The sequence below is a fragment of the Mixophyes fleayi genome, chromosome 3, assembly GCF_038048845.1.
Source record: "Mixophyes fleayi isolate aMixFle1 chromosome 3, aMixFle1.hap1, whole genome shotgun sequence".
In the NCBI taxonomy this organism is placed as follows: Eukaryota; Metazoa; Chordata; class Amphibia; order Anura; family Limnodynastidae; genus Mixophyes; species Mixophyes fleayi.
In genome coordinates, this window is record NC_134404.1 from 125827604 (window position 1) to 125850596 (window position 22993).

The 22993-nt window shown below is 39.1% G+C and overlaps 1 protein-coding gene across 1 annotated transcript in view; it reads right to left on the reverse strand.

The window, feature by feature from the left end:
* TPRG1 (tumor protein p63 regulated 1) overlaps positions 1 to 22083 on the reverse strand; it is a 74267-nt gene extending 52184 nt beyond the window's left edge. Inside the window, exons 1-4 of the mRNA XM_075202309.1 lie at positions 21976 to 22083; positions 15478 to 15606; positions 11709 to 11897; positions 8821 to 8912 (exon numbers count right to left, since the gene is read on the reverse strand). Of these exons, the coding sequence (XP_075058410.1) occupies positions 8821 to 8912; positions 11709 to 11897; positions 15478 to 15606; positions 21976 to 22068 (503 nt within the window). The 5' untranslated portion in view covers positions 22069 to 22083. The remainder of the gene's footprint in view (positions 1 to 8820; positions 8913 to 11708; positions 11898 to 15477; positions 15607 to 21975) is intronic.
* Between the last annotated feature and the right edge of the window lie 910 nt (positions 22084 to 22993).

Below are 22993 nucleotides of genomic sequence, written 5' to 3' on the forward strand. Positions count from 1 at the left end.
AGCAAACAGGGGCTTCCACACTGTAATGTAATTTTAGCCACCCAAGTGTTGTATTTTGGGCTATGTAGGTGACGTTGTTATGAGTAAGTATACTAACAAAAACAATAAATGAGATACTCTTTATAGCTAGAGTGTACAGCCTAGTCCTGCATGTTTTCCCAACCACTGACAGGAGCACAGTGTAAAACAGCTTTACAAGTCATTTGCCATTGGCATCTAAATATAAGGATATAGGCTTCTGACAGAAATGTAACTGCATTACCCAAGGCAAAATGTCAGGAAAGGACAACACACCATGTCTGCTAAAGTGCCTTGTTTTCTGTATCATCAGCAGCCGTTGGATGGCTCAACCGTTACATAATAAAAGGAAGTTTTGGGATTCTGCTGCATCTTGAAACATAGGTGCAAACAATATGTAAAAAATGCATATAAACAGTATGCGTTTGATCGGTGGTTCACATGCTTTTGTGAAAATGTCCAAAACACAAGTGATACAGAGCTTTTTCAATTCATTTCTATAGGGTTTCCAGCATGTGAAGATTGTAAACTCTCATGATCAGGACAATCATTCCTTATCTTTATGTCAACACCCATCCCATCCTTGAGCTTGTATTCTGCTTCTTCCATATCCTGTACAACATATGTTTGTTATAGACCTAACTTATTATGTCTTATGCCTGGTATTATACTTAAGTTCTTGCAATTCTTGCATCTATGCTTCTTGAATGTCCTGTTTTTTGCATTTGCTTGTTTGGGATTTTGTCTGTTCGTCCTCTATGCTGTTGTACTATGCTCTATTTGCTCACTGTATGGAATTTTGTGTTGCGCCATATAAATAAACAATCTAAAAATAATAATGGAGAAACACCATTGAAATGAATGAGAAAAGCTCTGTACATAAACAAATACTGGCATTCAAGACACAAATTCCTCAACCGTCCCCACAACTAAACAACATTAGCTGGTACCCACTAAAACAAAAGTATTACAAGTGTGGATTCCCCCTACTATAGTGGACACCAGCTACAGGTTAGGGAGCATGAGCTGGATCAAATTATTAATAGGGAAACCTGCAGCATGGGGATCCCTGTCATAGTGGAACCAGACTTGTCAGTATAGACTGGAGTCTCTATGGGGGAGGAAGGAAATAACAAATCAGCATGCTTTCCTATTTCCAGATACTACCAACCTTCCATGAAAAGCATTGGGGCTCTTAACTCTTTGAGTTGCAATTTGGCCACCTCAGAGGTCCCAGTATAATAGGAGTGGATGGCTTAAACCCTGTACCATTATACAAAACAGTAAAAAGTAAGTAAGTATATAGTAAATAAAACACAGACACTCTATTGTTAAATTATTTTTTATTAATTAAAAATCCTCAAACCCTTGTTTGTTTTTAATTAATAACGAACAAATAAATGAAAAAAAAAAAATCTTGTAATACAATAGTATCCTCTTTATTTTAGGAAAATGTAAGGTAATCCTCCTTTTATAAAGCACTGAAAGTCTTCCTAAATTGTAATCCATGAGACAAAATAAACAAAACAGACGATGGGAACTGCTCCACTAGGAGCCCCATTACAGAATGACTTCACTGAATCGAACCTAAAACACCAGGGTCTGAGATTAATTGAATCTCTACTGATACAAGAAAAAAAAAACACACCACAAATTAATAATGTAGTGGAGCTCAATTCACATCAATGTAGTTGTTACATGTAGCGCACAACTCCAATGAAATGGGCCATTAAGAAAAATGGGGAAAATACAACACAACGCTGAAGCAACTGCTCTTGTTAACCCTAAATTGGCATGTATACAATGCATACCGCACTAATAAATTAGCTTTTTCAGTGGCGGTGACTTGCTTTGAATGCACTGAAATGGAAAAAAACACAACACAAACGCAGACGTAAATATCTACGCAAACAGATATGGAAACATACAATAGAATGAGTTATATTTTTACATGCCATTGCATGTTTTGCACTTACATTAATAATCCAAGTCAGACTCAGTGTTCAAACATCAGGGGGTAATAGCTCTTAAACAGTCCCCAGCAATGTGTAACATTTTGTAATTGAAGTGAGTGCAAACAGTGACATATAGCTACTCATTTACAAACTGGTGCAAAGAAGGAACATGCGAGACATCAGGAACATAACTTATTAGTACACTTTTTAAAGTTTACTTCTGAATAAATAGTTGGTATTAAATACATATTTTTTTCTGTTTATCTAATGTACTCTTTTACCATATGTCCATTTCTGCCTGAAAGCATAAGGTGAAAGAGAGGTGTTACCTACACTTTAAATGAGGCCCATCGGCTCAGAATTGTGAGTTAAGAATATATCCAAACAGAAGGTAAAATTTTGCACCTGGCAAACCTGTGTCGTACTGCAGGAGGGAACATTTAAAATGTGCAATAGATTTAGAGCTGGGTGGGGACACATCCTATCTCAACTCCAACTCACAGTGTATACATAAAATAGCCCTGCACGCCTGGAATTGTTTTGTAATTTGCACCCCTTACATCGTAACATGGTTTGTCCAACTGCAAATTTGCAGTTTCGCTGGATTTATCCTAACTCTAAATGATCTCAAAGCTCTCTAAACCCTACAGTTTTTATCATTACAAAAGCAATACATAATTGTAAATGGTGCCATATAAATAATAAATTGCTGATTATTTCATAATATCTGCGCTAAAACTGTATTAACTAGTCAGTAATTAGCTTTAGTCTGACACGTGTAAACTAGACAATGAAAGCAAACGTTTGGTTGGTGCTTTTATAGTGCTCAGGAGTGTTCTTAAAGAACAGTCATTATGTATTCCTGATTAACGTCCATGTGCATGATAGTAACTACATATGATAGTCTACATAAATATGTGGATTTTTAGATGCCAGAGTAATAACGGATGGTCTAGAAGAAAGGATTGATTTAAACAATACTGTATTTTATACCTAAATTAAAGCAGAAAGGCTAATTTAATTTACACAGGGTAAATGAAGGGCACCTTAATATTAAGCTATAATCATGATGCCGCAACACATGTTGGAAGGCTCACTGGCACATAGAAATTAGGATAGCAATAAGGCATGCGAAGGACATTTTGGTTATGCATTAAGTACATATAGGACATATGGTAAGATATTTATATTGATGTACAGTATAGCACCCTGACCAGGAAAGGAAAAAAAATCCCCAAAATGTGTAATTGAATAGGTACATAAATGCTACGTTACACCACAGAGGTTACAATCCCATAGAACAACTCATTACATTTGAACTGAACTGTACTATATGTATCTGTGTGTATGTGGCTCAGACACGCCAATTCAAACAGAAATAGATGATTGGATTGTATGGAATTGCACTCAGCGTTAGAAAATGGTGATCATTATACAAGAACATTGCAACATGTGCAATGTAATCAGTTTTCCGATTACGTAGACGTATACAATCAAAATCTTTATGTACTTTTATAGTGGAGTCTAAAAAAGTGGAAATCGAAACATTCAAACTCTTAGATCATATAACTAGTCTAAAATGTAAGGGGAAACATCAACATGTGAAATAGGGCAGTTAAGGACTTTTTCAGCACCAGTACATAGTAACATGGTTATAACCGTGGAACACCAAATCATCACCAGAATGTTTATTAGAACAGCTATGAATCCATGATAGATCAGAAACTCTGCTGGTTTGATAAGTTCCAAGGAGCATAACACCTGTCAAAATAGTACTATTGTATACGAGTGTGCACAACTAAAAAGGAAGTTCCTTACAGCAGACTATGCCCTTGGCTCACGAGACATCGCTGAGAGGTGTTACTTAAGCAATGCTACTGGAGCATTTGCCAGGCCTTTAAAAGTAAATATATTTAGCAGGTGTGGTTTCAAATATATTTCCTTGATGAGTGGAAACTATTGCAAAAAAATAAACTGACGCAGGTCTCAGCAACCATACAAGGAAAGATTTGCAATAACAAATGTTATGTCTCATGCTTTCATCTTCAAAGTGCATTTTACTAGATTAATACATTCAGAAAAATTGTTTCTGGTTCATAAGGACTTACAGGGCTTACACTGAATAATACTCATTGTGTTTTACTTGCATCACATTGAAAGAACAGCCTGTAGTATGAATGGATGATGTGTTAATCAATTGAAAGACAAATTTGCCAATTAGTTAATTTAACTTGCATTTCAGTGACACAGAAACCCAAGAAAAAATAAATCACCAAAGGGTAGAGAATCCAGTCTAGATGTTGCATCCTATTTAGCTAGTGCAGATCGAAAATAATAATATCAGTTTGAATGAAACTTCTCATCTAGTGCCAGCAGCACATCTAATAAAAGAATTGTTTGATTGGTATAAACAGCAGCAAATCTCTAGGGTCAGCTCAGACACACACATTCAAACAATATACTCTACTTGAACTGAGCAGGGAACTGCAATACAGTATCAAGTAAGAATACTGCTAACTGGAGAGCTGCCCTGCTTCTATAGCTCAATATGATCAATGCTGGCACAGCACTGCATACAATAATTATACGTGTAATAAATATTACTATACTTATATGTAATACGCACAGATATAACTGCCAACTGTAGGAACTCCACATTCACAAGACCGTTGAATTGATATACATGTAAATGAAGCTCAGTCTGTTTATTTGTTTTTACACCATTATCAGTATTATGGATTTCAACACAAAGAGGTGGGAGAGATGAAATGACAGACACTCACTAGGTTTGCAGTACTCTTTTCTGTGCATTTGACAAATCACATAATTCAGTGTCTATATGCCAGGATGAGCATTACCTGGTCTCACTTATTGACTAGCATGAATTATCCAACTGCTTGTACTGTATATCCTAATGCTCATTACGTGGGTGGTGATAGAGGGTGTGAGTGTAGTGGATACACTGGGCCTGATTCACGAAGGCACGCATACAGAGAGCAACCTGCGTTTAGTAGTAAACATGCGTATTTTGGCTTTGCACACTCCCGAATTCATGAAAGCACGGATCTCAAGATACGTGTGCTGTTGAAATCGGATGTAGGTCTGTTGTACTCACAACATACGCTGCAGTATATGTCCAATACCTATGTGGATTATACATTCGCAAAACAACACACAGATGAAAAATAATTGAACTAATGTCACCTGATAATAATATTGGCATTAATGATAACAGTTGTTACTTTTTTTTAAAAAAGGTGTTTTTCTTGTTTTGTTTTTTTCACCCATGAAATACATTTATTAGAATGTTGTTAATGTCTACTGAGCATAAATTAGATTTTTACAGTTGCTCCTGATTGCAAAGACATGTTATAACATGCACACGAGATGGTCATCACTACTGACTAGTTACAGAAAACAAGTAACTATGAGATGGCCAGAGCAAGATTCAGACGTGGCTGCGTGCACTTGAATTTTGCACATCCCTACTGTAAATTGACTAGGACAAAACGTCTCTTGACCGCACTGTTCCCTACCCCGAAATTGTAGGCTAAAGTGTCTTTTGAGTTAAAAGACATAGTGGACAGGGGTACGTTCATAGACGTATATCCCGGTTCTGGGCATGTGCACAGTGAGTTTGCATACGATACGCTCAAAGATCGGAGAATAGGTGCCTCGATGAATCAGGCCCACTGTGTACAAGCTGTTAGCAAATGTAATATGTATTGGGATGTCCTCAAGGCTTATCATTCACAATTGTAAAAAGAATGTAAAACTGAAATGGCAATTTGTATAAAAATAACCTAAGGCCCAAAAGCAAATATTTTACTTAGTTATTAGCATTTTCTTATTGTGAAGTTTCTACAATATATTCAAATATGCAATAATTGGTGTAGTCACCAAAACTTTAACAGAAAGTCATCCCTTGCAGGGAGGTATAGAAATGGGAACACAAGAAATTTGGCTATCATGGTTTACTTGAAACATGAACAGTTCAATAGGCTTTAATTAGAATGCGCACCACAAGTACCCCAACTCCCAGCTGGTCTGCCCAGCACACATCAATGCCTATGTCTACTCTAGAGAGATGCCTTTACAAACTAGAAGTGCACCGAAGATTGCAGAGAGGCGGAAAAATCTGAAGAGGTGTCCTGTGTATAAGTGTGAACATCACATTGAAGTCCAACCTACAATCACTTTAGTACCACCTCCCTTTAATTAAAGAAAAATTGACAGTTTCTCTTAAACTACCAATTGCTTTATGGCTTAAATGGATCATGAGAGTGAAGGACACCAGGACTGGCTTTATTATTTTTGTTTGTGCAGCTTTTTATTAGATTGTGCAATGTGTGCCTAGAAATATACTTCAAAGGCACAAAATGGGTCCCAATAAAATTACAGGACAAGATCCAATAACTGTCAAGACTGCTGCAAAATGCAAGTCCTTCTGCAAAGTGAAAATGGATGTGTGCCTTTTGGCGTGTTGGGTACGAAATGCCTGTCGAAATGAAAATCTCAACACCCCTATAATGTCTACATACTGAAAATGTAGACATTGCCAGTGGGTCCAGTGGCTATCTTGTTTTTGTAGTGCTACTCAAAGCGAGCGCTCCAGTGCACCGACATAGCAAGGAATGTCCTCTCCCCACCCAACTCCTGCCCTTGGCTTGTGCAAACCTCTGTTGCTCTACAGACCTAATGCACATGGAGGGACCAAAGCTGTTTCTGCTCTAGCCTCTTGGAATATGAACTGTGGGCATGAAATATTTAAAATGTATGATTTGGTGTTCACTACACTGATTAGCTCTGCATAATGTTTAATCAGTAGGAAAAACTGGTTTAACTCAAAAGACAATAATGTATCCATTTCTTGGAAGGGTCACATGTTTCTTTTAAACAGATTAACTGTGAATCCATAAAATTCCAGACATCATCTGATTAAGCAGGCATTTTTGCAATTGTTCAGGTTTTCATTTGCATTACTGAAATTCTGACTGTGGCATAAACAAGAATTTATTTGATGCAACAAATGTCTCTATACTAAGTTACCATAAGGTATATTTTCATAAAAATGCGTTTCTTCTTTCCCCAAAGGTACACTTATATTTAAATTACACAGATACTCTTTGGTGTCTGACTATTGCATCACTTGTGTTGCTAAACAGTCTTGGGCTATGTCTGGGGTCACAGTACTGAACATTCTTGGCACCCTGTCATATCAACAATGTTCTGGCCCCAGAAATGCCATATCTAAAATAATTATCATGAGCCTCAGTTTCCAACAGACTATTTAGTGACTTCTCAGGTGTAATTGGACTACATATAACCTGAAAAAATACACTATGCTTTGTCACTGAAGGATCAGCTTTGTAGATAAACAGTATATGGACAAAAGTATTCGGACGCTTGACCATTACACCAACAGAGACTACAATGACATTGTATTCAAATACATATATATTTTAATATGGAGTTGGTTCCCCTTTTGCAGCACTTGCATGCAGCTGCTCGGCCATGGAAACCCATTCCATTAAGCTCCCACCACACCATTTTTGTGCTTACATTAATGCCAGTGGAAGTTCAGAACTCTTCAGCTATGGAATCAGCAGAGCGTTGGAGACTTTTATGCGCCATGCACCTTAGCAGTCGTTGACCCCGCTCTGTGACTTCACGTAGTTTTCCACTTCATGGCTGTAGTTGCTGTTGTTCCTAAACGCTTCCACTTTCTAATAATATCACAAACAGTTGACCGTGGAATATCTAGCAGGGATAAAATTTCACGAACCATCTTATTGCAAAGGTGGCATCCTGTCACAGTACCACGCATGAAGTCACTGAGCTCTTCAGAACGATCCATTTTTGTATCACAAATATTTACAAATGGAGACTGCATGGCTAGGTGCTTGATTTTTATAGTTCTGGCAATAGGTCTGACTGAAACACCTCAATTAAATAATTAACATGTAGGCCAAATACTATTGTCCATATAGTGTATATGCCATTTGCAGGTGCAAATAATCTGATTTGCTCACATTACAAACAACACACCACAGTCTATCTATTTACAGGAGCTGGTGGTCTGATATGTACAGTACCATGATCACCACAAGTCCATCTCCTGCTCTAAATCACTCCTGCTTGAGTATAGTGAAACACTTGTTTATTTGCACCGGTATTTAGATTTAAAGCAGTTCCTGAGACATTCACAACTATGTTCCCTTTCAAAACGAGGCCTACATAGTACCCATTATTGCAGATAAAAGACCAAAAGTTCACCATCCCATTCATATGTTATGTTCTGAATGTGAAGCTGTTGCATATGTTCAGTGCAAGCTGACTGCAAATAATCTTAACTGAAAATCCATATGGGTACATACATGTAGCAAACAGGATCATCTTATATTGACATCATTTCAGCTCCTGTTCTTTTAAGAAAAATAAAACTCTTCCCTAGATATACTACATACAATGTATCCTTTAGCAAGCTGTTCCCTACCACCTGCTCAGTGCTTTAATTACAAAAAGTGTCTGTGTTGTAGACTAAGGTGTCAGCTATGGTGGTTCAATGTTTTTGTCATTCTGTTTCTTCAACAGCACCCTAGTGGGGATTTGTTTAATAGAAACAAACAGAAAACATGGTTACAGTGCCAAAGACGAGCTGGCATAAAACAGTCATTACGCGACAGTGCATACAATCTCTATAAAAAAATTAAAAAAACACTTTAATGCACTGGAGAAGGCCTGAAACACGCTCATATAAAGGTTTTTGTCGAGGTGCAACAATGAATTTTAGAAGAGTAAACAACACATAAGCAGTATCCTAGCAATTTTACAACTCCATACTCACTCTACTAGCAGCCAGGCACTGTGTACACTTTCCTTCTCCCTTAATAATAACTGGTTCGTCAAATCTTGAACCGCCTGGTCAAACGCTCCTGGCTAAGAAAGGAAAACAGAACAATGAAAAATTAAGACGTGATCAATCCACTCAATTTGTCCCAGTTCTTACCCATTGTAAACATTAATGTGGTGTGTCACATATCAAGTGTTAGATCAGAAAACATCCTTCAAGCAACCTTTGACACCATTTTAGCATTGTTTTAGTAGCAAGGTTAACTACATTTCCAGGGACACTTTGCCACTAGGCAGGTGCATATAATGTGCTGTGCTGTCTAGATGGACTACAATCCCATAATGCTATATTTACTGAACATCATTATTTTTGCCATTGTAGAATTTTAATGTACTATTAAATCCATAAAGCTCGTAAATAAGAAGAGTTAGCGAAAACTGCAATCAACTACAGACACTTCCGAGCCAAAATGTATTCACTTCTGCCGTTTTTACAAATGAACCGCAAACCATGAGCGAGAACGAAAATTGTAAAATACTTTTTTAGTTTCTAATACATTTTAAAATATTTTAATTTAAAAATGACTTAAATAATGTTTAAAATGTTTCAATGTGAACACATATAGTGAACCCGAAACACAATCTGCCATTTTCGGACCACAAATTCAAAATCAAGGTCAACTGAATAATTGTACCGCGAACACATGTGTAACCATGAAACTGGTGACATTCGATCGAATTTTGAACCATTTAAAAAATTTTGAGCATCTCCACATAATAGTGAAATATTTTCAATGTTATATGGTCGCACATTGATTAGTACTGCTGCCTTCTAGCACTGGGATCTTGAGTCTAAGGGGTATATTTACTAACCTGCAGGTTAATAATCAGATTCTCAATGTCATTGTGTAGAATGCACTAAATAAATGATAGCTGGAATCTGATTGGTTGCTATAGGCAACATCTCCACTTTTTCAAACACGCAGTTTAGTAAATATATCCCTAAATCTGAGAAGGGTGCTATCTGCACGGAGCAGTGGTGGGCCACATGCAGCCCTCACCTGTGGCCCCCAGATCTTTCTTGCTTTATTGTCAGATTTGTTCATAAAATGATGTTTACAGACAGCAACGGTGAAGGGAGTACCGACCAAAACATCTGACTGCAGCATTTTTCCTGGAACATTCTGTCTGGAGCACAGAACAGGGAAAATATAAAGATGCGGACATAAACACTTAGAGCAAGCACAATGCTATATATATATATATATATATATATATATATATATATATATATATATATATATATATATATATATATATATATATTAGTGCATGCCTACACAGTGCCTATACTCCCTGTTCCCGGTGTCTCTACAGTTGTCTTTGGTTGCAATCTAACCCCCTCTCAAGCCCTATGTACAACACATGCACTCTACCTATGCAGTCACGTGTAGAAGCGGCAATGAAGTTTTAACAAAGTACTGGTGTTTCGCTGTTAGTTTTGCCACCATATTGTTATAAATAAAAATGTGGAACATTTTATGTTAGTCACTTTCAAACTTTACATTAAAACCCATTGCAGCAACTTAAAATAAACTTCCAGCCTGTTTGACCTTTGAAAGAAGAAGTGTCCTTGCTCAGCAGCTTACCAGGTATACTGCATTATTGCTTGGGATTGCATATGGAAGATCAAGATATGAAAAAGAAATTAGAGGAAGCGTCTCGTACTACTAAAGAGTTGGCTCACCAAGAAAATACCATTTTGAAATTAATTTCCTGTCATGACATATGAGTGGAGCAACTGTAATCTACCGCTATTGTGGCTGTCACCTAGCTTTGTTTATAATCCACTGTGCTTCTCTAACTGTTGAGAATGATCACCTCCGTGATAATATTGCCCACCGCAGCGCAAGTAAGGTGGTGAAGGCATGAACAGAGTTTCTGTTAGTAATATGAAAGGAGTGGAATCACCTATAAATGACAGTGTTAGTAAAGTAAAATAAATCCAGTTTTGTGGTTTGTCTACAAAATATATGATTATGCATCTACATATTCATTGTAAGTTTACTGGTTCTCAGACTGAATTTAGTGAATAAACATTCTCTGCACAGCACTGTGTAATATACTAGTGCTATAGATGAGTAATAATAAAAATGAAAAAGCCAGAGTAGTAAACAAGTCATCAGTTTCTTCAGTCAATAGAAGTTCTTATTCATGAACATCAACTGACTGTGCTTCGTCGTATCTTCCCACCGCGCTGATTTTGGCAGGAGATTTCAGGTTAGAGGGTTCTGCCGAGCCATCCTGATCAGGACAGCTTTGCCTATGGGTCAGAAGCTTGGGAAGTATGTCTCATTCACTGCTGTCTGCATGGCAGTGAACGGGTGCAGTGTGCACTGCTGCGAACAGCAATGGAGGAGTTTGGAAAGGAAGAGAGTAAACAGTTCAAAAGCACTAGGCACGCCGCTGGGGGCGTGGCCACGCTAAGGTTTGTTGCCTAGCAAGGAATAACCCAAGTATATTTAGAAATGTACAAATTCTGAGAAATATTTCATTTACAGGAATAAATACCATATTTGGTTAGTGATAAAAAAAAGAATAAAAGCAGTGTTTGCATAGACTCTGCATTCATATTATGGGGCATATTCAATTGTTGGCGTTACTGCCTAAAGTAACGCACCCCACGCACTAATACCGCCATTACGGTAATAGTGCGCGTAAATACAGTTATTACGGTACCTCAGGGAGCTGAAATTCGGATTAGTATTACCGTAATAACGGTAATAGTTTTAACGCCGCGGGGGAACTAAACAATTGGATATGCCCCATAAGTGAAGTATCTATAAATAGAGGACAGCACAATGTATTAAAGATTTGTTTTACCCTGGCCACAAAGAACTTCCTCAAGAGATATTGATGGTTAGAAGATTCTGAACTCTCTGCTTGTCCTTTTCCCCCCTGTTCTTTTTTCTCTCCTGTGCCCTTGCTGACATCTGTATGTGGAGAATCTTGTGCTCCCAGCTCCACAGGACGGAAGTCGCTGCTTGGACCAGACTGTGCCATATTGAAAGCCTAAGAAAAGAGAATTATAATGGCATAAATATGTAAAATATGTAAGAGGCTCGTATGACAGAACAGAATAACATATGATGCTTACTATTTATGCATTGTTTAAGGGGAAGTATATAATTTAATCAGTAATACAGAAATGCAAACAAATACTATTTAGTTTTAATATACCATAGTTACATGTCAAACTGATTGTCCAATTCAGATGATTTTCATGGATTGTTTTGCCATCCTGTGACTTCTACTACATGTATTGCTTTATCTTACTTGTGCTTTTCTATGCTGCCAGCCATGTTTTCATTAAATCAATTATTTACTTTTGACGAACAGAAAAGGAAGCAAGGAAAATAAATAATTTGCAGTCTGGCCTGTACAAACCTGTACATTAAAATGTATTAGATGGTGGAAACCCCCTTTAAATTATTTATTATTCATTGTAACATTCAATGTATTCCTTTTTTGCTTTGCAAGGACCTTAGTATCTTTTGGTAATAAATACGTAAGTATGTGTAATAATATAAGTTTATTGTGTCATATGAACAGATAAAGTGCAGCACTGTGTAGCCATCATAACTAGGGGTAAATGTATTCACCAAATCAACGATTTTCGGCAATTTTGACGGCCATATTTAAAACATCAATTCCATTAAAGCCAAAACTCTCCGGCTGGGATCACAGAGATCCAAAGGAAGTTTATTTTAACCTACCCAACTACATTTTAGAAACAAAGACTTATTTCTGCTACTTCATTATTACTAATCCAAACACTCCATTTCCAAGCATTTCAAATCCGTGAGACACCATCTGTAAATTGCCAACTGAAAATGATAAGATTTTGTCATGAAGCAGCCAAAAGGGGACAAAGAAAAAGACAGAAGTTGCACCACTACATTTGTGATGTCAGTGCTTCTGCTTATTCATGTACTGTAGGTGCATGAATATGCCGATTTTACAAGATATTGCGGCTTGCGATTGGCCACCGCACCACTTCCTTAGTCTTCAGCTGGTGCTGTAAAAGGAACGAAGGAGCCCAGTCAAAAACAGCAGCATGTAGTGGCCCCCAGGGCTTAAGTTAGGGGAAGGGGCCCCTTAGTAAAAATCTTTTATGTGGGTAGTAGTGCAGCTTTAAAGGAGCATAAAGAATTGACTGGAAAAACTTGTTAGTGTGTATTTCATGTGGACAGAGAGATACTTCAAAATGCAAAACAACAACTGCGACTTAAACAGGGTCTAGAGCCCCTTATCGGAGCACGTTTATGTGGATATGCATATATGTATATAATACAGCGCAGCACCAGACATGAAAAGATTGCATTGCTCTTACTCATTAGTATGGTTAATGATATTGTAATATGCATTGATGCCAGAAATACAACCATTGTCCATTTAAAACCTCTGACTTCCCGGCTACTTACCTTGTGTTGAGTGAACAAGTGGGAGGAGTACCATCTACCACTCCTCTGTGTCCGACTGGGAGTGTGATGCTGGACTGTGACATCATAGCTCAGCGCCACACTCCCAGCACCTCGCCTGAAATGGAGGAGCAGCAGCCAGGATCTTCACAGGTAAGACACTGATTGCACCCATGTGCTAAAACGGGATTATGATTAATGAGATTTAAATAAGATAAAAGACAGGAAGTATTTAATTGGCATTATTTGCTGTTTGTGGCTTTTTTTCTTCCTGGAAAGTGAACGTGATTTTTTCATGAGCCCTAAGGTGGTGGAGATTAGGGGCCTAAGTCATTAAGGAGAGCAAAGCATACAAAATAAGTAACTTTGCACCTGGCCAAACCCATGTTGCATTGGAGGGGAAGTAAATTTAAAATCATACTTGCCAACTTTCTTCAGCTCTCTTCCGGGAGCCTGCCAGTGGTGGTGGGCAGGAGGGGGCGGGCGTCAAAAAAAAAAAAAAAAACCTGCGGCCAAACGTTTGGGACCTAATTCTTCCCACTTCACTAGGAAATGGGGCACTTCCTAGTGAAGTGGGCAGAATTCGGGAGAATGCCACACTCACCCGGGAGTCCGGGAGACTCTCGCAAAATGCGGGAGTCTCCCGGATATTCCGGGAGAGTTGGCAAGTATGTTTAAAATGTAGCGACAGATTTTAAGTTGGGATAGGGCATGTCCTAGATCAACTTTAAAATATCAGTGCAAAAATAAAGCTATCAAGAATTTGTGTGTTAGATGAACAAACAGCCAGTATTTTCCCTATGTGCAGAATAAACTAATTTGAACCCCTTACATTGTAACATGATTTGTCCAGGAACAGACTTAGTCCTTTTTCTTTGCTCTCCTTAACGACTCAGGCCCTAGGTCTCTTCTTATACTTTCAAAGAAATTAATTTTGCAGTTCGCACTTTTGCAGAAAATCGCATTTCTGGGTGCACTTTGAAAATTATAACGAAAACATTCAAACACATGTTAAAGACAGTTCCAATGTCCTTTCACTCTCATAATTAAATGAGGCTAAACCAAGCAAGGTGAGAATGCAGAAATTAAAATGAATGAGGGGGTTGCCCTAATGTGGAAGTAGAGTGGACTCTGAAGTGATGATTCACTCTTACCACCATGTGCATTTGCAGATGGGTCCACAAACCTGTAAAAACAGGCACAGACTGATTTTTCACTGACCAAAACGTGGGCTTGCACCTTGAGATGTAGCCAGTGGATTAATAGGCACACTTATGTAAATAAATTGGCAGTGGATATGTATTTTTGTGGTACATAGATGAGCTTTAGCATCTATGGCACCTTATATCATTGTCCAGCTATATACTACTGTGTGATATACAGCAATATAAAGTATACGTCCAAATAGGGGTCAGGCGGTGGGTCATGATCACAGCGCGCTGTATGTCACAGGTCCCCTTTGGTTACCACAGTATGGGCTATTATACCACAGTTTTATGTTTGCCACTTGTACAGAGGTGACCAGTTGGGGTGAACACAGCTTACAAGACCCTTTAAAATTAATTAGTGGGCACTGGGTTTAAGCTGTGGCCCCCTTGGAGACACTTGATTGCCTAGTCATGCCCTGCCCTTAAGGATATGGTGAATAATACATAAAAGCCTGTGACCACATTCTTTCCACTGCTTGACATTGTGTATTACTATGGGTGTTATAACAGTGTGAAGTGAGGGACACGGCCGATACCTGTCTTAATGCCATGCCCAGGACTGCTGAGTGATATTACAGTATTCATAGGGGGTCAAGTCATTTTAAGTTTTGCAGACCTGGCAGAGGAATTTAAGTTTAAAGCAGTATAATGTTGTCTTAAAACTCCAGTGTTGCAATAACATTAAATAAAGAGTAGGGTGGGGCTTATCAAGTTGTTTTCCTAAAAACTAGGAATAAGTATCTTTAGTTTCTCACTATATTACAATTAGAACCTAACCAACTACAACAGAAAATAGATATTTCTAGACACATGTGTAATGCAACTTCATTTTACTGACAATACAATCATACACTTCCTGTCAGAGACGCTGATGTGTTTTTTCCCCCAATAGATTTGCACACAAACATTTTCTTTATAGATTCGGGCACTTCCTTAAAAAGAACATTTGAACTGCAGCCTTACCTGTTCTTTATATGTTGGAGGGATATAACCGATCTCCTGCTGTTTCCTCTTACTGAACTGGGTCTGGAAGCTGTACACAGACGAAGCAATTACAACACCCACCAAAGCCTTGTGATCAGTTGTTGGGATCTGTAAATAGGAAGTAGCTACAGGTCTGCCGTTAAAGTGGAAGAGCTGGTTTGTTCTATCTTTTCTGACTGCCAGCTACTTAAACTGACAATACATAACTTAAATATACTTGTGCAAATATCTTTTAATGTAATTAAGGAAAAAACTGAAAAGTATATTTGTAGCTAGAAAATGAAGCAAATTATAATATATATATATATACACAATGTTACACAACCAAATAACAGTAGTGTGATGTGGGGACAGGCACCTTTGCTGTATTGACATTTAATTGCAGCAGCAATACAAGCAGTAAAATGTGTTAATAAGGTTTGCCTTTAATAAAGCTGCTTCCAGGTATATGTAAGCAAACTCACTTTTTTACACATTGTATACTTGTAAACCCATTTTACCCTTTAATTCTACTTCCCTAGATTATGTTATTACATTCTCTTTTGGAGTAATTTAGGTATAATGGACCAGTGGCAGATCAAGGGGAGGGAAGACTCAGGGAAGACTCGGGGAAACATGCTTACCGCCACAGCTAAGTTCCCAAGCCCCATGAACTGCAGCGTGTCAACTACCATGACCCTTCAAAACTCAAGAAGGCTTCTAAACAGCTGTCCAATAAAAAGAACCAAACATTGCTCTGAGAAGTGTACACAATCCAGCCTTTATAGAGGACGTTCCTTAACCTTCCACCTTTGCGCCTCCTTTTTTAACCAAGAATATTTTAATGGCCAAATTTACCTTAGAACGGGCCTTGTTGGTACTAGATTCGCTATTGGTGCCTCTCCAAACCTTCCTAAAATAACATCAGACCATATAAACCAGGCCTTGTGCCTTTATTGTATTAAAGTCGGCCTTAATCGTCACAATAATTTTCATGCCCTTCAACTTCTCCAGGTCATTCCCTCCTACATTAGTACATCAGGAATCCCAACTTTAACATCAACACGGAACAAGGATTCAAGTAGGTGAAGACTATCGCATGCCCCTAAAAAGTAACCATTTAACATACCTAGCTCCCGGGAACATGGCCTTGTTATTAGCTATTATGCTCTTGTTGGCCCTATGCATGAAAGAATACCCCACATTCCACATCCCAGCGATCACCTGTAACATTGAAGTATCGCACATTGAAATAAACATCCGTCAATCAGACAAAACATTAAAAAAAAAAATCCATCATGAGCACTTATTAGTATTGTTCAGTGTATAATGGTTAGCACAGGTCAGATGGTTCCTTGTGTAACGTGGCTACGGCAGAGAGGCAAGGGTCTACCCCCCATATAGAGAGCACAGCAACCATAACATAGAAAAAGGGAACAGATGACCTATATGGAGGTAAAACCATAAAAAACCTCAAAGGACCCGCAAGCCAATCAGGCCCTTTATCCTGGGGAAAAATTAGGCAAATCCGTCGATGCCCCCACAATAGTGGCAGGCAACTAATGTCATGGGTCAGACCAGTAAAGGGAAACACAAAGTTTCACCACTTACTCTGTTTCCTTATGTATTTTTAATAACAGCTGAACTTCTACCTACCCAGCACTTAAATTGTTTCAGCATAACAACCAGCCTCAGCAGCTGCCATAGCAGCACGTACCTGAAAGACTACCTTAGTTCGCCTGGTTAAAACTAGAGATGGGCGGGTCTGGTTCCCCGAGATCCGAACCCACCCGAACTTTGGGTATCCAAGTACCGAGCTGAGTAGCTCGGTACTCTCCCGCCCGCTCCGAATCCAAATCGAGGCCGAACGTCATCGTGACGTTGTCGGTTAACAAAAATCGCTAGAGAAGAGAGGAGGATAGAGGTTAATTTTATTTTTGTAATATTTGGCACTCCCCAGTGCTTTTGTGGTGTCCCCCATAATTGTGCATAAATATTTCTGGCTGTCAAAAGTCATATCTGTCAGCAGTATCTACCAAATAATTTTTAGCACTCCCCAGTGCTTTTGGGGTGTCCCCCATAATTGTGCATAAATATTTCTGGCGGTCAAAAGTCATATCTGTCAGCAGTATCTACCAAATAATTTTTACCACTCCCCAGTGCTTTTAGGGTGTCCCCCATAATTGTGCATAAATATTTCTGGCTGTCAAAAGTCATATCTGTCAGCAGTATCTTACCAAATAATTTTTACCACTACAAGTGCTTTGCGCTCAGAATGGATTCAAAGCAGTCCACATATGATCAGAATGAGCAACCAGGTTCTGTCACCAGTCCTGATGTTAGTGTTCCCAGTACGTCATCTGGGCAAGGCGATGTCAAGCTACACAGTGATTCAAAATCAGTCCAAAAAACAAAATAATTATTTTTTTTTACTGTGTTGAAGCGAAAAAGAAGTGTTACTGAGCAAAAGTTAAGTGCTGATAAAAAATTTTTTTGCCAACATGCCATTCTACACACGCAGTGGCAAAGAGAAAATGAGGCCTTCACCTTTGGCTATTAGTGGCAGATCCCAAATAGTTACCGAGCCTACAATTGGTGCACAACTACTGTTACGCGTCAAAGCGAAGCTGCAAGATAACAGTAAGGCATTAGAGGATAATGTTTGCTCTGATTCACAAATGACACCAATCCCTGTTGAGAGCCCATCCAACAGTGGTATGTCTAATCGTGAGCATTCTGTTAGTGTACCCATAAAGAAGGGCCCTTTCAGCAGTTCTGCTGATGTGTACCTGAACAGCCCGAGTGTAGCCGGTGATACACAAATTGAGGATGCCACTTTGGAAATAGAAGAGGATGAGGGGGAGCTTTATGGAGGTGACGAGGGCGCTAATGAGGATGTTGATGATTATGATGCAGACAGATACCAAATTGCCTTTCTCAATTTCTATTTATATTCCAGATTATATAACGGCTGAATAGTTTTATTTTTTACTCCTAGTGGAGAGGGGATCTGATGCAGACAGATACCAAACTGCCTTTGTCCATTTCTTTGTATATTCAAATTTCTAGTTCTACAGTCTATGCAGGCTGCTTTTTTTTCTATTTTACTACACGTGGATGGGGGGGGAGTCTGATGCAGACAGATACCAAACTGCCTTTGTCCATTTTTTCTGTATATTCGAATTTCTAGTTCTACAGTCTATGCAGGCTGCTTTTTTTATATTCAACTACAAGTGGAGGGGGGGGGGGCATAGATAGCCACCAAAGTACCGTGGTCCATTAAATTTTACTTTCTAGCTCCACAGTCTGTGCAGGCTGCTTTTTTAATATTCAACTACAAGTGTAGGGTGTAATATACACCCAAAGCCGATGGCTTCATTGCCAATAATCAAAGATGGAGGAGGTAGACAACCAGGTTTGACTGTATAATTTGCAGACAAGTGTTCGCATTAAGGACGGCCTACCAGGGATTAAACTGTTTTTTTCATAATTTATTAGCTTTAGAATTCCCTCACTTATCTAAGAAACCGGTGGAGCACTAAATTAGGTTATTTTAGACCAAATTTTTTTTATTTTTTTCAAAAATAGCAAAACAAAACCAAACAAAACCAAAACCAAAACACGCAAGGGCGGTTTTGCAAAACCAAAACACAAAGGTAATCCAGATCCAAAAACAAAACCAAAACACGGGGGTCAGTGACCATCTCTAGTTAAAACACAACTTCTGTAAACACCCTTTAAAAATCGTTTTGAACTGATATTTGATAAGAGGATCCCCATTCCTACGAATCAACCAGTTAAGTTGTTTTTTAAATGAATTCCAAATAATTACAAGCCAGCACTACTGGGTAAACTTCTCTGTTCTGTCTCTTAGAGTAATCCATCAGCCTTTACCGAGCTTATCTGTTTATGATCTGTGGATTTGTGTGGTACCCCGATGTAGATGAGGTGTTCAGTGTATAATGGTTAGCACAGGTCAGATGGTTCCTTGTGTAACGTGGCTACGGCAGAGAGGCAAGGGTCTACCCCCCATATAGAGATTATAACAGATAAGTTGCACAAAGGTTAGAGGCTGAATATTTTCTGGTTTTATTAACTCTGTCCATAGCTGTAAAATTCGGTCTGCCTTAATCAGGGCCGCCATCAGGGGGGTACAGGGGGTACTCACCAGGGGGCCCGGCGGCACACACTTACCAGAGGGCCCGCAGTCCTTTCCTTCAGTCCCCGAAGTCTCTGCCGCTGTCTTCAGCCTGGCTGTCACCATGACAGCCAGGCAGCAGAATGCGATCGCAGGGGCAGTGCAATCATTCCCCTGCGATCATGTGATCTGCCTGTGACAGCCAGGTAGCTGTCAATCGTGATTGCAGGGGAATCATTGCTCCGCCCCTGCGATCATGTGATTCTCCCTGTCGGTGATTGATGGTGTGGTATGACCTGACGTCACACTGATGCAGCTGCAACATCTGGTTAAGTATATTTTAGAGATATTTTATTATCACCTTTTTTCGTACCCTGAATTTTGTAGGAGAGTAAGCTTACAAGTATGATAATGGGTTAAGCAGTATTCCTTGAGGGATAATAGTTAGTTTCTCCCTTAATGTCATAAATTAAGGTGTTTTTTTTCTGGGAGGGGGGGGGGGTGAATTCCCTATTTCATTTGTACTGGGCCCTACGATTTCTGATGGCAGCCCTGCCCTTAATATGCAATCATAAACATTTAACATGTAAATTATGACTTTTACAATATAGTACCAATACGGAATAAATTCAAAATAAAACACTTTGTTTAGCTTACATATAAAGATAAAAATAATTCTAAACAGTGGAAACAATTATCTATATGGCAGCACAATAAATATACACCTCTGAACACAGTATTTAAACTTGGTTTGCCAGTAACTCGCTGGAAATGTATTACCTAGGCAGTAATGCTGAGTCTTTAGTCAGAGTTCCTGTTGCAATGTTACACACAAACCTATAGCTAAATACCTATGTATAACCTGGGTTATCTTAACTGTTTAATGTGCACCTTGGGGCCCTTGCTGTCTGAGAAGTATAGGATATAAATTGTTGGTTTCTTCCACTTTCTTTACACAGATATGGATGTTACAGCGCTGTGAGTAAAGATGCTTATGGTACACACTTAGGACTTGATTTATACAGTGTCCTTACTTGTTCTCTGGTCTGTCTGTACCATATGGGCTACGTAAAGATGGCCACCATCAGCTCCACCCAGGAGCTGGTATTCTGAATGATAGGTGAGTGTGGCTCTGCATCAGTAGGTTATCACATTTGCAAACCAAACCACATTCATTAAAAAAACGACATTATGCCTCAGCAATCCAGTGCCAGAGAAAACCTAGCTGATGCCATCACCTTGCTCACCCTGAAGGCCCCAAAGTAAAACATCTAAACTAACAAGCCCTGTACCAATCATATGCTACATCCTCTGCCCTCGCTATCAGTTTAAACAAAATATTCTCACCCATCGGCCTCCTATAGAACTCTGTTGCCCGCTTAACTCTGGCCCCACCTTTTTAAAACCATGTTGACTAGCAAACCTTTTGTAATATGCCCATATGCGCTTCATGATGACGTTACATAGCCTTATGGTCTGCACTTCTAATGTATTCCTTTTAGCATAAAGACAGTTGTTGTCAGCACTTATCCTTAACACTGCATATCCGTGTGTGTCTAGCAAAATGAAAACATGAGGTATTAGTTAATATTTTAATCAAAACATTTAAGCCTGCATCCCAGCATCAAGAGCACCTCATTGTGTGCAGCTCCTACACTGACCTATATGATATTCTTTTTAGCATGTGTAACAATGTTGTTAATATTGACCACTAAACTTATACCATGACGGGCAGTGACATTTGCAGTAATAGATGGACTGCTGTGACTTTCTTAAAATATTTGGTGGCATGGCATAAATATAAAGTAAAAAATGTTGAAAATAAACCATTTTATAATTGGCATAATAAAATCTGTATTTGAGCAAAAACATATTGTCCAACGAAGGTATAAAAAATCGCGGGTTATCACCCGCGATTTGCAGCGATTTTAACATGCTGAAAAAATCGGACATTGATACATTTACCCCCTGGTCTCTAAATAACAATCCGAAAACACTAACCTACCATCCAATCAATTCACATAACTTCTGTAGGCATCCTTGCCTTCAACTCTTTGATGAAGTTGCTCAGCCGACCCTTGAACTCCTTCTACCTGGCACCTGGGGAGTTACCTGCACCTTCAAACCAGAAAAATAGGAACCAAACACCATTCTCACACTAGGAACCTCCTGTAAATTCACCAAAGGACGACCAGACATTACAGAACCAGCATCGTGAATATGTGTGGGGGGCAGAGACATGTAGACCAATTCAGGGCAGGTTAAGCCCATGGCCAGAGACACTGAATCATGTACATATACTCTCTAAATAGCAAGCCGAAAAAAACAACAACCTTTCAACCAAGCCTCCTGGATTATACCTCCTCTCTTTTTGATGAAGCTGTCAAGTCGATCCTTTCTCTCTTCCGACCTGGCGCCTCACTCGACCCAGTAATAGAGTAACCATAAACCATGCTCCTCACACTAGGAGTCTCCCTCCAATTCGCCAATGGAGACTGAGACATTGCAGATCCAACATTTTTGAATACCCTTGTCAGGGGGGGAGGGGTATTCAGGGGCAACTGAGGCAAGGAGTACTTATGGGTTGGGACACTGAGGGAACAACTGGAGAAGGGGTACTGTGGGCTGTGACATGGGGTGGACAACTGGGAAAGGGGTACAAATAGGCTGTGACATGAAAGGGGCAACTGGGGCAGGGATACTTTTGGAGTGTGAAATGGAGAGGGCAACTGTGACAATGGTATATGAGAACCGTAAAATGGCGGGGTTGGGGGAGGGGGACAACAGGGGCAAGGAAAGACGCTGACTGATGCCTTGGAAGTACCGTGAAAAGCTGAGAAGGGGTCAAAGAAAAAAAACACAGTTTGAGGCAATGAATGAACAGATGATTGAAGGGCCAACAATAAATCATTAAAAACACTATAATAGGGCTGCCTAGCAAAATGGGCTGCAGCAGCGATGGCGTCCTGGATGCCTTGCATGCAAACGGGGGAACCAAGGGAGACAGAGAGAGAGAATTTAATAAGAAAAGAAGATGGTAAAAGAGGACAGAACTAGGCTCAAATAAATAAGTGTTTGTAAAACACAGCAAATAATACAGGTTTGACCACAGAATTCTCCCACATGTCAGAGAACAATTATTAGTGACAAGAGGAAGAACTTCACCTGTCCTTAAATTTATTAGATAGCAAATGGTGAGTACACTCATGCTAGAATCATTAGCTCTGCATGATCTTTAACAACCTGGGTGCTTATATGCCTTTGGGCCAATTACTAGTCCTCAGTTAACTTAACTGGATTTGGGCATGCAAATGAAAACATCTGCAGTTTATACCTTCATCTATACCTCTCTTTGAGGTTTGAGTCTACCAATTATGT